This window comes from Taudactylus pleione, unplaced genomic scaffold (genome assembly GCF_031769625.1).
Source record: "Taudactylus pleione unplaced genomic scaffold, aTauple2 ptg000040l, whole genome shotgun sequence".
Classification (NCBI taxonomy): domain Eukaryota; kingdom Metazoa; phylum Chordata; class Amphibia; order Anura; family Myobatrachidae; genus Taudactylus; species Taudactylus pleione.
In genome coordinates, this window is record NW_028284442.1 from 22,448,735 (window position 1) to 22,463,618 (window position 14,884).

General features: G+C 39.4%; 1 protein-coding gene across 1 annotated transcript in view; it reads left to right on the forward strand.

The window, feature by feature from the left end:
- Positions 1 to 14,884, forward strand: part of CUX1 (cut like homeobox 1) — a 362,119-nt gene that overhangs the window by 276,796 nt on the left and 70,439 nt on the right. The window contains exons 13-16 of the mRNA XM_088454694.1: positions 4,599 to 4,647; positions 5,095 to 5,191; positions 6,237 to 6,911; positions 8,957 to 9,022. Of these exons, the coding sequence (XP_088310820.1) occupies positions 4,599 to 4,647; positions 5,095 to 5,191; positions 6,237 to 6,911; positions 8,957 to 9,022 (887 nt within the window). The remainder of the gene's footprint in view (positions 1 to 4,598; positions 4,648 to 5,094; positions 5,192 to 6,236; positions 6,912 to 8,956; positions 9,023 to 14,884) is intronic.

A 14,884-nucleotide genomic window follows, 5' to 3' on the forward strand; every position in this document is an offset into this window, starting at 1 on the left:
CTTGGAGGGTATCCCAACCTCCTTACGTAATTATAGGAATAAAGTAAAGTGTCAGCGCTTGGAGGACTATCTATGTTCAGTATTGTTCAACCATATGAAAGTATAATATATAGTTTATAGTTGTTGTTCACATGGGTAGGTTTAAAAGTTATGTCTATAATAGTCTCGGTATAATCCGCCCGATACAAACTGTGGGGTGGGTGTTCTTATAAATGTAATATCAGAGTGCAGTCAATAATAGTCAATCAGCTAGTGGTTGGTCACTGGTCGGCAACATCTTGGGGCTGTAAATTTCATCTGTATAAACACGTATATGTGGGGATGGTAATCTTTAGTGGTTGCGTATTGCAGATAAACTTCTCCCCTCTCCAGCTGGTCACTGTGCCAAAAATGCTGCCACTCCGCCTCAGAATTCACACAAGAAAACAAAATACATTCCAAGGTTTCAGGTATGGTGGACACGATTGTGCAGAAACGGTGGGTAAGATATGCAGAATTACCCAGGGTCCGATGTATTCCTGTTGGTCCACCTGACGTCTTCCTATGGCTCGAATGATGTGTGTGAGTGTGGCCGGGGTGGGGGAGGGAGCGGGCAGAGGACTCTGGGGTCCAATAGATATATATGACACTGTGCAGGATAAATAAAAGAGATTCCGATTATTTTTCTGCCCACATACCTAGCTCGGCTGTTCTGGTAACAGATAGTATAAAATAATGGTAAACAGCTAAAGTGCATGTGCCGCAGGTCAAGGAAAATACGTAAATGTCAGGATGGTAGTAGATAAATGGGTGGTGTGCCAGTGTGACCCAACGCGTTTCGTCCCGTTTGCAGACTTTTCAAGGGTATTTTGTTTTCTTGTGTGAATTCTGAGGCGGAGTGGCAGCATTTTTGGCACAGTGACCAGCTGGAGAGGGGAGAAGTTTATCTGCAATACGCAACCACTAAAGATCACCATCCCCACATATACGTGTTTATACAGATGAAATTTACAGCCCCAAGATGTTGCCGACCAGTGACCAACCACTAGCTGATTGACTATTATTGACTGCACTCTGATATTACATTTATAAGAACACCCACCCCACAGTTTGTATCGGGCGGATTATACCGAGACTATTATAGACATAACTTTTAAACCTACCCATGTGAACAACAACTATAAACTATATATTATACTTTCATATGGTTGAACAATGCTGACATAGATAGTCCTCCAAGCGCTGACACTTTACTTTATTCCAATATTTTTTTTATATATATTGTATATAACAACGTCTTTTAGGGTCCCAGAATAAAGCCACACTGACACTGTGCCCTAGCTAAGAGAGGAACGACCCTGCCAGAGACATTTGGTTTATTCTTTCCTATGCCTGTTTTATTATATATGCAGTAACAAATGTGACCCCCACTTCTGATTTACCCAATCCACGCTCCTGATCCATTTGCACACCTTCCTGATCTGCCTGTTATACCCCCAGGTTACTGTGGCCATGTTTCCATATAATTCGGCCACTCTATCTTTTTCCAGCAACAGAACTTTTGAGGTTTGTTAATTCGTTGACATAAACAGGTTACCATACAGATATACCCAGCTACATCCTTGCCTGTAGCGCAGCAAATCACTCCATGCATAGCGGACACCCGCGATTGGAGACACACACGTGCATCTCCATAGGAATGAATGGTAGACGCACTCCCGCGATCGGAGATGCGCATTCGCGTCTCCGTAGGACTGAATGGAGATGCACTCCCATAATCGGGGATGCGCGATAGCGTTTTGTGGCGCATAGTGCGACTCGCGTGCACGTTTGTTGCGCAATCAGCCACAATGAACTTGGGCGCATCTGTAGCTTATCGTAATCAAATATAAACATCAGAAATTGTGTTAGAGTGAGCACAAAGTATAAGTTATTTCAAATTACCACTAGACTATAAGCTGTTGTGTGCAGATACCTGTATGCCTTATGGCTCACACGTGCACTTTCTTCGTCAGCCTGCTCTGCATTGCTCTGTATGTATGACTTGTATTTTGTATGGTTAATCATTCTGACTGTGCGGCACTGCAGAGTTTTTTTGGTGTCTTCCATGCAAACTATGATGATAATGGTAGATCTTGGTGAAGAGATTCATATGGGATATGTTTACTAAAGTACGGGTTTATAGAAGTGGAGATGTTGCCCATAGCAACCAATCTAATTCTATCATTTATCTCGCACCTTCTAGAGGATAATAGCTAGAATCTGATTGGTTACTATGAGCAAAACCTCCACTTCTATAAACCCTCACTTTAGTAAATATATCCCATAGCCTATTGGGAACATTGATCGAGAGTAGGTAATTCTATATAGCGTCTAAGAAGAGTCCTCGCCCTGTACTCTACCTTTGTGAGATACTGATGCCTACCCTCCAATCTGCCCCCTACCAGAGCATTTTAGATAATGTTGAAGGGTCTTCTCATGTACACCAACTTTTTTGCTGACTTGAATATTATTGGCCTCAAATGTTTCATATGCTGTCCCAAAATGTAATATTATTGTCTACATCTCTCCTTGCCTTTTCCCGGTGTTCTACCTTCTTTACAAATTTTTCTTATTTTTATTTGACAAGTGCTTCCTACAGCCATAAATAATTTTTTCAAAATTACATTATGAGTGTTGTGAAAATGGTTCCTTCGCTCATAATATGCAATCAGAAAGTTACATCGGAAATGCCAGTGACTGCGGGTGTCTCTAGCACAGTTGCAATCACAGTCCTTATGAGTTATATGCCTTTTATTAATATCCATTACTGTAACTGACCTGAAAAAAGTATAGTTCTTCACAGTTTTCATTTATACATAAAACAGATACATCTACGTACATAGTTTAAAAAAAGGAAAACAACTGCAGAAAAACATTTGCATGTTGGTGCATCATAGTGAATTGATTGGGCCTTGTGCCTCAGTTTTGAATTTATAGCATACTTGCCTCCAGGAGATTCCAGAAAAATGGGCAATTTTCCCACAACCTGGTGACTCCCAACGCTTACTGACAAAAGTGGGCGGGCAATGATGACGTGATTCACTATGAACCGCAGCCCTGCCCCCAGCTTCACAATGAGATTTGCGGCACCCCACCCACCAGGCCCTTCGTTACCAGAGAACCCCCAGAGAGGAATTTGCCAGATTTGGCAAGTATGAGTTTTAGGCTGCATTCTTTTTTTTTTTGTAATATATATTTATTGGTTTTTCATAATAAAGTATATTCAATACAGAAAAAAAGAGAACATTGAACATGTATCATGGAACATCAACATATGTAAAAGATATATATTAAATCAAATGCAAAGAACAACGCTAATAATGTTTCATAGCAATACTGTATAATTCTTCTTCCATACAAGATTAAGAAAAATATAAAATATCAATTCTACATGTCTAATTATTAATTGATCGCCACCATATCAAACAGTTTTGAATATCTGTTAATAAAACTAAAAATGATAATTTAGAGAGAGGAGAAAAGAAAGAAAAATAGGACAACAGTAACTAAAAGAAATTAAAAAGGAAAAAAAAAGAAAGTAACATCACGTCTAAATGTTTCTCGCAGGGTCTCATCAATTCCCTAAGAGTCGCAACTTAGACTCTTCTAATCAGTTTAGTTAATATATCATACCTCCATGAATAAAATTGTATTATTTCAGAAGGATTCAATCATTTTTTTTTATGCAAATACCAATCTGTATTCTGGAAAATGTTAAATATCTGTGCCTGGGTTTCTGTCGATAAGGTTGTTCTATATTGGCTCCATTTGTAATAGAAGCGTGTAACACCTTTTTCTATGTCAGGGAGGGTCGAGTATCAATCAAAATACAAATTCTTAAGGAGCAGTTGATGTACTTGTGTTAAGGTTGGAGAGGACTTCGAAATCCACGAATTGAGTATCACTTAGGCTGCATTCTAATTTATATTGGGGCAGCCCACAAAATGGCTCCCCCCAGACATGTCATCCTTGCCTCAGGGAAGTCATTTGTTCCTTATCCATTTACTTTCTGCATTTTCATGAATTTTGGTCAGTTCACAACCAACAGGTATGCATTAAATTACCATGCGCCGTGTACAGATAATAACCTATATAATAATTATTTTTCCTGTTTTTAAACATGAAATGTTCAAGAATCTCTTTAGTCCATTAAAGGATCCACCTTCACTCAGATAATTTGCTTCCTTTGAATACCCTTTAAAATGGAGATCTATGAACAACAGTGTTGCTTAACTAGGACTGTTATGCTAATCTAACTCCCTTGCAGCTACACTACCAACAAATGTATACACTTTCTGACAGCTTCAAATGTTATATCCTTATTAACATTTAATTTTATGCCGTGATACGGCCTTCTGGGAACGAGATATGCATTATTTAAATGACCCATAAGAAAGATGTATTTTATTTAGGGACAGACTGGTGTTCTGATTCATTATCCGATTACTATGCTAAGGAGTGAGTCAGGAAAGTTACCGGGACTAGTTTTCCAAGAATGTTGAGCCGAGATGATTATGTGGCTGCTGTTTTTTAGATTTGTAAAACTAGAAAATAACCTTTCCCTGTTCCTTGTCTAGTATTCTGAAATCCATGGAGTTTGTCCCATCTGAAGGATCGAGCGTACAGGTAAAGTGCATACCGCGGGTTTTAAAATATTGCCAGATAGGAGACTAATGTTTTTTTCATTGTGCTTTTCCTGGATCGCATAGGATTGTACTGTGGATTCCTAAGTATTTTTGATAACTTGTTAAGAAATTAACTGTAATCAATATATTCAAATGCATGAATATTAAACTGTTCTATTCTGAATATAAATCTTTCTTACAACGAAGACCCATTCATCTACTGACCTGTTTTCAGTGGTTTTTTTGCTGCAATTTGACATACAGTATGTGAAACGTTTCCAATATATTCTAGTGTATACCTAGAAGTGAGGCTGTGGTACATAGATGCCTGGAATATCCTAGACACCTTGTTCTAGTCAATCTTTAATTGCAAGTTTAATCAAAAATAACCTGTTGAGAATTGCTACCTAAATCTAGTTGTTAATTATTAATCAACGTGTTCTTTTAGGATGCATCAAAACCATTGGAGGTTCTGTTACTGGAGAAGAACCGGTCTCTGCAGTCAGAGAACGCCACGCTGCGTATTACCAACAGCGACCTGAGCGGTAAGTTTGTTTTGCTGAATTCACTAAGTGACAACAATGAATGTGCTGTGAAAAGCTGTGTTAGAGACACCTGACAGCAAGATTAATGAATAACTGAATACACATGTATTGTCTGACTTGTAAAGAGTGTAAGCTGAAGAATAGGATGCATCTTGAAGACCTCTGTGGCACTGTTTAAAAAATAAAAAGACTAATTGCCTTAGTAAATGGCAGCTTTGCAAGCTATTATAGCAACGTATTACAAGCTTGTTTTCTCCCTCCTCTGCCATGCGAGGGAAGGTGAGATGATGTTAAAAGCAGTTCTTGAATACATGGTGATAACTCTTCTTATCTGTCTAATTAACAGACATAATGCAAATGAGTTGTTGTGGTTGTAGCCTGGTGTTTGGTTCCACACGTACAGTGCCGTTCTCTCCTGCACAGATCAGCGTGGTCCTCTCATTGCTAATTGTTGTGGTGCCCAGCGTAGCGTTGCTCCAGCTAATTCTTCTATGATTATTTTTCATTAAAAGCATTAGAAGTATGTCCACGTGGATGGGGGCATTACTGCTTAGACTGATTCCTGAAAACTATAATACTTTGTTTCATTGCTAAGATGTTTGGGAAATGACATTAAAAGATTGGTTTATTATAAACTGCAGCACTAGCTTGCTCTGGAGGGTAAATGTTTGTTGTGGGCCACCCATTGACTTGAATTTGTATGTAAAAGACTATGCCATTGTTCAGGACCGCAAGACATGACATCTTGTATGTATGACACAGTGATTTGTATTTAAGAGGTGAAATGCAATTATCTGCCATAGGTGTTCTCCAGGCTGCAATAAACTGTACAAGAAAGGTACAAACATGAAATGCATGTTGTTTGTTTTGGGGGCCTAGTTTGGCTTACTGAAAATTCAATTTAAAAACCTAATTGGCCCTCTTTAAAAAAAAAAAAAAAAAAATGCAGTTTTTTTTTCACTTTGTGGGGCAAACATTTCGTTTTTATCTTGTTTTTTCCCTTTTTAATCCCCCCATAATGCATTATGTTTGACCTTTCTTGTAGGGTCAGCCAGGAGAAAAGGGAAAGACCAGCATGAAACTCAGCGCCCTGCGACCTTGCCAGCCTCTCCTCCCTCTCAGTTGCTCCGCAACACAGGGGAGCAGGCTTCCAATACAAATGGTACACACCAGTTCTCACCAACGGGTTTAAACCAAGACTTTTTCAGCTCATCCATTGCAAGCCCTTCTTTGCCCTTGGCCTCCACAGGAAAATTTGCACTAAATTCACTTCTCCAGCGACAGCTTATGCAGTCCTTCTACTCCAAGGCAATGCAGGAAGCAGGAAGCACAAGCATGCTTTTCTCAACAGGTCACTTCAGCACAAACTCCATATCTTCCCAAAGTCCTTTACAACAGCCAAGCCCGGATGTAAATGGCATGGCTCCTTCACCAAGCCAGTCAGAGAGCGCAGGGAGCGTCTCGGAAGGCGAAGACATAGACACTGCAGAAATTGCACGTCAAGTGAAAGAGCAGTTGATCAAGCACAATATTGGACAACGTATCTTTGGACATTATGTACTGGGACTATCGCAGGGGTCAGTGAGCGAGATACTGGCCAGGCCCAAACCATGGAATAAATTAACTGTACGAGGAAAGGAGCCTTTCCACAAGATGAAGCAGTTCCTATCGGATGAGCAGAACATCCTTGCGCTGAGGAGTATACAAGGCAGACAGAGAGGTGAGTGCCGTTTTCCTAATTATTGTGTAATGATCATTTAGAACTCATCACAGCCTCAAATAATTTCATTCTTCAGCCGTTCATTTACAGATATGCACAGAAACCTAGTTTCTCATTTTAAATATTGCTGGTAGGGAGCACAACATAGGTGAAATTGTAGGTCGTCACCCCCTTGGTACCTTATAGTTATGAAAATGATTGGCAGCGTTAGACTAAATATTGTAGCATGTAGTCAGCCAACTCCAGGAACCAACCTGACCTTTCAGGGTTCTAGATTGATGGATATCTGGTTTCAAAAATAAACAGCCAAACCTCATTCAAAAATATTCGGCAGCATTTTTTTCATTTTCTTTTTTTTAAAGATTCCCTTTCAAATTTTGAAAATTGTGCAGGTGAGTTAAAAACTTGTCACTTTAGAAATTAGTATACTAATAGATTGCGATCTCAGTCATTTGTCACTGCTAAAATTACTAACCAAAGCAATGACAGTTTTTGCATTAATGAAAATTCAAATCATTATTTTTATTTTGTACAGGTAAATTATATATATATTTTTAAGCAAAGGAAGCTAATGTGTATTTAAAAATATTACAAATTATAATGCATTAAATTTATTGTTGATAATAAATTTCCAACAACTTGTTATCTTATGGTATGTGATATGTGTGAATATAAAAAAAATATAGTTACACGTGCTTTTTCATATATGAATTTTAATTTTTGTATTGTATGTTTGACCATGAAATCTTGACTGTGTTGTATACTTTTAGGAAGACATTGGCCTGTCCCGCGTAGCAATGTTCATATTAGTTTTGCAGTTAACTACTATAGGGGAGCAGACTACACTTATAGCAAGTAATGTTAATGGAATTATACTTCAGAACGAGCACCTATAGAGGTGTCAGTGGCTGGAGAGCTGTTTATAATATAAAAATAGAACCATTTCCGTCTTAAACAGTAAAGGAGCCCATACATATGTGACTGATTGCCGCAAATTCCCCGATCCCCCGACACCTGGGTCTGGGCATCTGGATTTCCCTGATCTGCCGATCCCAACCAAAAAATGATCGGGATTGGTAAATCAGGGAATTTTAACATGCAGAAATTCCCTGGTTTTGACCGGCATGGGGGGATCGGGAAATTGCGGCATCGATGTATGGGATCCTTAAGTGACACCAAAATATGTTGACGTAACTTTTTTTTTTTTTTTTGTCAGCAGATTAAATTCCATTTACTATTCTGCTAATAAGTCAATGAAAAGTGTGAGATTTACCCGTGAAATTTATGTGTGAACGGTATAAGCAAATCCCAAATCCCCCCACCCCCCCTTACCTCGTTACAAATAAGAGGTCCTTAGATAAACTATATAACTATAAGGTTATTAGAAGTGATGTGACCACGTAAAGGTTGAAAGTCAAATAAACACAAAGGAGACTCCTCCTTATATTGTCACATTGACCAGTTGCAGAATATGTGTGTAGATCGTAATAGACACACTACAGTGTCCTTCCAATGGATCCTGTGTTCAGGAAAGGGTCTCCAGACCTTATCTCAAACCACTCATAATCTAATAAACTTCTGAAACTTTTACAGGTTAGTTTACTCTTTATTATGAAAGTGTTTCTAGTGAAATTAATTTGTTGACACCCGGAACACACACATTATTGGCTTGTATTAATGTATGCAGTTTTGTATGCTGTACATTAATTCACAAGTTGGCTCTGGAGTGTATTATATCAGATAGACCTTTTACTTGTGTTACCGGTCCTAGGCGCATCCTGTACAATACGGTGTGTACAGCGTGAGCCCCTGTAGCTTTTCCTCATGAAAATTAATACAAAGCTTTCAATGAGATAAGCAATGTCATTGGAGATTTAGGAGGGTTTATGTTGCATGTATCTAAAAGAACCACCTGTGCTCAGATCAAATATTTGAGTTCATCAACATCAGATGTTCCATCTTTTCATGTACTTATTTTAGCCCATGACATTAAAAATCTGACATCCCCCGATCGTTTTGTTCTTACCAAACTTGTTTTTCAACAGAGAATCCAGGCCAGAACCTGAACAGACTATTTCAGGAAGTACCGAAAAGAAGAAATGGGTCTGAAGGTACGTCACATGCAGGTGTTTCTATGTATGTAGCCATCCGTTCTGCCTCCAGTCTATTCTGTGTTACCAAACAGTGGCATTTTGATTCTGGCCTGGAATCTGATAGAAAAACAGCTGTAGTAAGTATAAAACACGGGCTCTCAGACACTGTTTTCTCGCAGGATTATTACACAACTGTATATCTTTCTAAATTGGCTTGCTTCTAGGTCAGAGAAAAACATCAAATAAAGGGCAACTATATTGGAATTGAAAACCTATATTTATGCCTTGATATAGGGCTTTAATAGTGTATCTTTATATCCTGTGTGTCAGTGGTTCCCAAATTGTTTTCACAGCACCCCTAAGTTTAAGTTTGTTGTTGATAAATTCAGAAAAAAATGTGAAGTAAATTGTGCTGACCTGTCATCCTTAGGTTCAGTAATGCGGTGGAGGAAAGGTTTGCGCTTTTGTTTGAAGAAAAAAAGAGTTGAGATCTTGAGATCTCAATTCCTACCTAGCGCTCCTTAAATAACAATCGTAATAGAAACAATATTGATGGTATACTACTGTATATGGAAATGTATATATACTAGTACCAGCGCAGCATACCTTAATGTCAGTTGCTGGACTGACACAACAAAAACTACAAGATAAACAGAAAAAAGATTGCGCTGCTGTTGCTGTATAATGGAGTATACTTGATTGATCCACGTGACAACTTCTCTGAATCGCAAATTATTTATTGTGCATACAATAAAATAGACATATTAAAAGATATAATATCTCCATATAAAAACAACAACAAATTGGTTATAAATACTGTGACAGCTAGAACTGGAATAAATGTACAGATATTATATCTTTTAATATGTCTATTTTATTGTATGCACAATAAATAATTTGCGATTCAGAGAAGTTGTCACGTGGATCAATCAAGTATACTCCATTATACAGCAACAGCAGCGCAATCTTTTTTCTGTTTATCTTGCGCTTTTGTTTGCCCACATATTTACATTACATTGACCATAAAAAATTGGATTTGGTGCTGGCCCCACCATCTTGAGGCACTCCAGCAGGTGTCCCGAGGCACCCCAGGGTGCCACGGGGCACAGTTTGGGAACCACTGCTGTATGTCATTGACATTTATTGAGTGGTAGCTACTATGAGAACCTGACTTGATAGTAAGCACAGCCCAAAAGTAAAACCGGAGCCATGACAACCGAATTCTTGATGGCTACTTAAAATGATATATTATTAAAATATATTTTAGTTCTGTTTTTAGTTCTGTTTGGGATATTAAACTCTAATATACCATGACTGCTTGTTGAATGTAGTCATGGCTATGATTACACCTGTGTACTTATAACCACCAGCTTGTATATCAAATCCACCGACTTTGTCATAATTGTACCCACTGTTTGAAAAAATGATTGTAACTTTGCTATTTAGCAGAGTGCCAGGTTATCGTCCTTTGTTACCATACATGCCAACATTCCAGGGAAAATGTTTGGACAGATATTGGTCATGTCCCAGTTTATCAAATATCACAATTTTATTCAGACCACACCCCCAGATCCATTGACCAACATGGATCTAAATCGAGACTGTTGTGGGTTATGCAGTATATACTTGCAGAAGGTCCTTTCACAATCTTTCAATGGAATAACTGCAGGAAATGTGATTTAAATAGAATCACAGCCTTATTGTTAATGGAATGTTTGACATGTATTTATGAATGTTTCTAGCAGCACTTTTCCATGCAGCAATTTTGCTTTGTACATTTAGTGCTCATTATGCTGACAATACGGGAACATTAAGGAATAAGTAAATGCAACAATAAACTTGGAATTTAAATGTATATTGGTCAGCATATTTTGTAGCTAAACTGCTCGTGTAAATGTTAAATGTCTGTATACGCTTACAGCATTCTGATAATGTTCCCGTTTTATTGACGGTAAAATACAAAATTACCTTGTAACTCATTTAATAATGAGACACTCTTCAAAGAAAAAACTAATTACTAATACCGCTAATACATTTTTACTTAAAACCTTGATTTACTATAATGTAGCTTGTACAAGTCTGCGCTATTATCTGAAACTGGTAAACATGATTTTGTCACAAATAACATAATAATAAATAGTATATTCTGGTAAAATTAGTATAGCCAGTTATGTTTATTAAGCTGAAGAAGTATGTAGCTTACTTCACTTATTGCAATCTAACAGTAATCTGTGGTCACTGGATCATCTGGAAAATATTACAGTATTATACACTAACCCTTCTCCTAATTGGTTTCTTCTAACCCTCCTCCTAATTAGTATACACTAAAGGGCCCCATATACCTACAGAGCCATACACGATCTCCCAATCGTACCGGAACCGCCAATCGGAAATGCCAACCAGTGGTCATGGATAATTGCCGATTCATCGGGGAATCTGCGAAATTCTACATGTGAAAAAAGCCTGATTTGCTGATCACATTCATATATTTTAATCGTAATCGGCAAATCAGTGAAATCCAACATGTTGGATTTCACCGATTTGTACGAAAAAATAAATAGCTTGACTGGAAGCGCAATGCAGTGTCCTTCCATTAATATAGACCAGGGATAGCCAACCCTGGTCCTCGAGAGCTAACAACAGTGTATATTTTCCAGGTCTCCTCACAGAATCACAGGTGAAATAATTGGCTCCACCTGTGGTTCTTTTCAAATGTATCAGTGAGTAATTACTACACCTGTGCACCTGCTGGGTGACCTGGAGAACGTGAACTGTTGGTAGCTCTCGAGGACCAAGGTTGGCTATCCCTGATATAAACTAATCCTCCTCTCAATTAGTATACACTAAACCCCTCCCTTAGTTAGTATACAGTAACCCTCCTCCCAATTAGTATATACTAACTTTCCTCCTAGTTAGTATACATGAACCCTCCTGCTAACTGGTGTATATGAACCCTTGTTCTAACTGGTATACAATAACCCTCCTTTTAATTGTTGTATAGTAAACATTCCTCCTAACCTGCTATACACTAGCTCTTCCTCCTAACCTGCTATACACTAGCCCTTCCTCCTAAACTGCTATACACTAGCCCTTCCTCCTAAACTGCTATACACTAGCCCTTCCTCCTAAACTGCTATACACTAGCCCTTCCTCCTAAACTGCTCTTCCTCCTAACCTGCTATACTCCAACCCTACCTCCTAACCTGGTATACACTAGCCCTTCCTCCTAAACTGCTATACTGCAGCCCTTCCTCCTAACCTGCTATACTCCAGCCTTTCCTCCTAACCTGCTATACTCCAGCCCTTCCTCCTAACCTGCTATACATTAGCCCTTCCTCCTAACCTGCTATACTCCAGCCCTTCCTCCTAACCTGCTATACACTAGCTCTTCCTCCTAACCTGCTATACACTAGCCTTTCCTCCTAACCTGCTATACTCCAGCCCTTCCTCCTAACCTGCTATACATTAGCCTTTCCTCCTAACCTGCTAAACACTAGCCCTTCCTCCTAACCTGCTATACACTAGCTCTTCCTCCTAAACTGCTATACTGCAGCCCTTCCTCCTAACCTGCTATACATTAGCCCTTCCTCCTAACCTGCTATACACTAGCCCTACCTCCTAACCTGGTATACACTAGCCCTTCCTCCTAAACTGCTATACTCCAGCCTTTCCTCCTAACCTGCTATACTCCAGCTCTTCCTCCTAACCTGCTAAACACTAGCCCTTCCTCCTAACCTGCTAAACACTAGCCCTTCCTCCTAACCTGCTACACTCCAACCCTACCTCCTAACCTGGTATACACTAGACCAGGCCTGTCCAACTTGTAGCTCTCCAGCTGTTGCAAAACTACAAGTCCCAGCATTCGCTAATAGCAAAACGGTGGCAGGTCATGCTGGTACTTGTAGTTTCACAACAGCTGGAGAGCCACAGATTGGCCAGGCCTGCACTAGACCTTCTTCCTAACCTGGTGTACACTAGCCCTTCCTCCTAACCTGCTATACACTAGCCCTTCCTCCTATCCTGGTACATACTTGCCAACTCTCCCGAAGGTTGCGGGAATCTCACGATTTTTCGGGTAGCCCCCTGCACCCCCGACAGAGTAGGCAGACCTCCCGCATCCCGCCCACTTCCTAGTGAAGTGGGCAGGATGGGGAGATTGTAAGGGAAATTTGCGGGTCCAGAGGGAATGGGCAGGGCCTAATGATGTCTACAGTCTGGCCCTGCTCCCCCAAAGCTGAGTGCAGCATTTCCTCTCCGAGCTGCTCCCGAAGAGTGTTTGTGAATAGTAGGTAAGCATGACCTGGTATACACTAGCCCTTCCTCCTCACCTGGTATACACTATCCCTTCCTCCTCACCTGGTGTACACTAGCCTTTCCTCCTAACCTAGTATACACTAACCTTCCTCCTTACCAGGTACATATTTAAATGTGTCCTTGCTCATCTAGCTTCAATATGTCATGCAGCACGATATGTCCCATACAACCTTTTTTTGCTGGAAAATAGTTTGTCGCAGTGCGCTGCGACTAGGATGCACCAGGAGACACTTCTGATTAATTTGATATCCGACACTTTATAAATAACTCCCAATACTCATTTGCTATGTAGAAATAAATTTTTATCAAACGTGTACAGTGAAACAGAAATGTCAGATAATGTGCCAGTCAGCATTGTATGTTTACGGGTGTTGGCGTGAATTTCATTTGCTTGCAATCCCCCAAGCAGAGAAATATTGCCTGGGAGATGTTAAGTGATAATAAAAATATCTGTAATTCTAACCACCAGGTGGCACTGCATTGCCCTTCCATTCAAGATATTTTTTTTGAGTACAGTTTAATTCAGGTGCAGACATCCTGCTCCATTTTGGAGGTTTCATTTACATGAGCCATTGACTGCTTCACAGTACTAGCCCACACAACAAATATAAATGCTATTGGAACTTAATCAGACAGTTTGTACTTGTGCTGTGAAATAACAGTGTTTATACACAGTTACAGTTCCTACAGCTAGTGGTGTTGCAAGAGAACTTACTTCCCTGAACTTTAAGTTCCATGTGATTGGACGTCTGCAGTCCCTTCATATTAACAAGATATAGCCACTTTCACCAGCAGTAGTAATATATCACATAATACTGTATGTCCTGGAATACTTGTAACTGCACAGCAGTTGGAGTAATATTCTACCAGTATAATAACAATTTCACTAATAGCAATGAAGCACAATAGTGTCCGTAGTAGTCCGTACTGGCAAATCGTTTCTGAAACACACCATCTGCTCTCATGATTCGGATGTCAGCCTCCAGAATAGGATATTAATTATTTTGCACACCCTGGGCCTGACCTGATTCGCAGACCTTGAAAGTGTGTGGGGCTTATTTGGAAAGTTAATGTGGTTGGTCAAAGTGTCGTCTGGGATTATGCGAGATGGAAGTGTTGTTTTTGCGGGTCTTGTTTTGTCCCAAATTTTTCCTGGATAATTGTTGGAAGGTATGTCTTAGGCCCCTTTTACTGTGTCTGTCCCAGCTGCAGAGCTTTGAGGGCCAACCTTCACTGTGTTCCTTACAATAATGAAAAAATAGAAATGGGTACAGTGGGATCAGAGTTTATACAATAGTGGAAGCTATTAAAAAAATTATCTTATGCTAAAAGAATATCTAAAAACATTTGTAGCCCTTTGCACAAACAGTTTTGGACTAGTGTGTAGTTCTGCCTCCAGCACTTGTTCCCTCTGACTTCCTTTAGTCCCAAACTCAATGGGTCTAATTTCTCCTGTTGTACTCTGCGCCATATGTATAGAAAAATAACTGTGCTTAACCATTAATTAAAAAATCAATTAAATTAAAATGTGCAATTATAATTGTGATGTTGTCAGGGAAACATGAT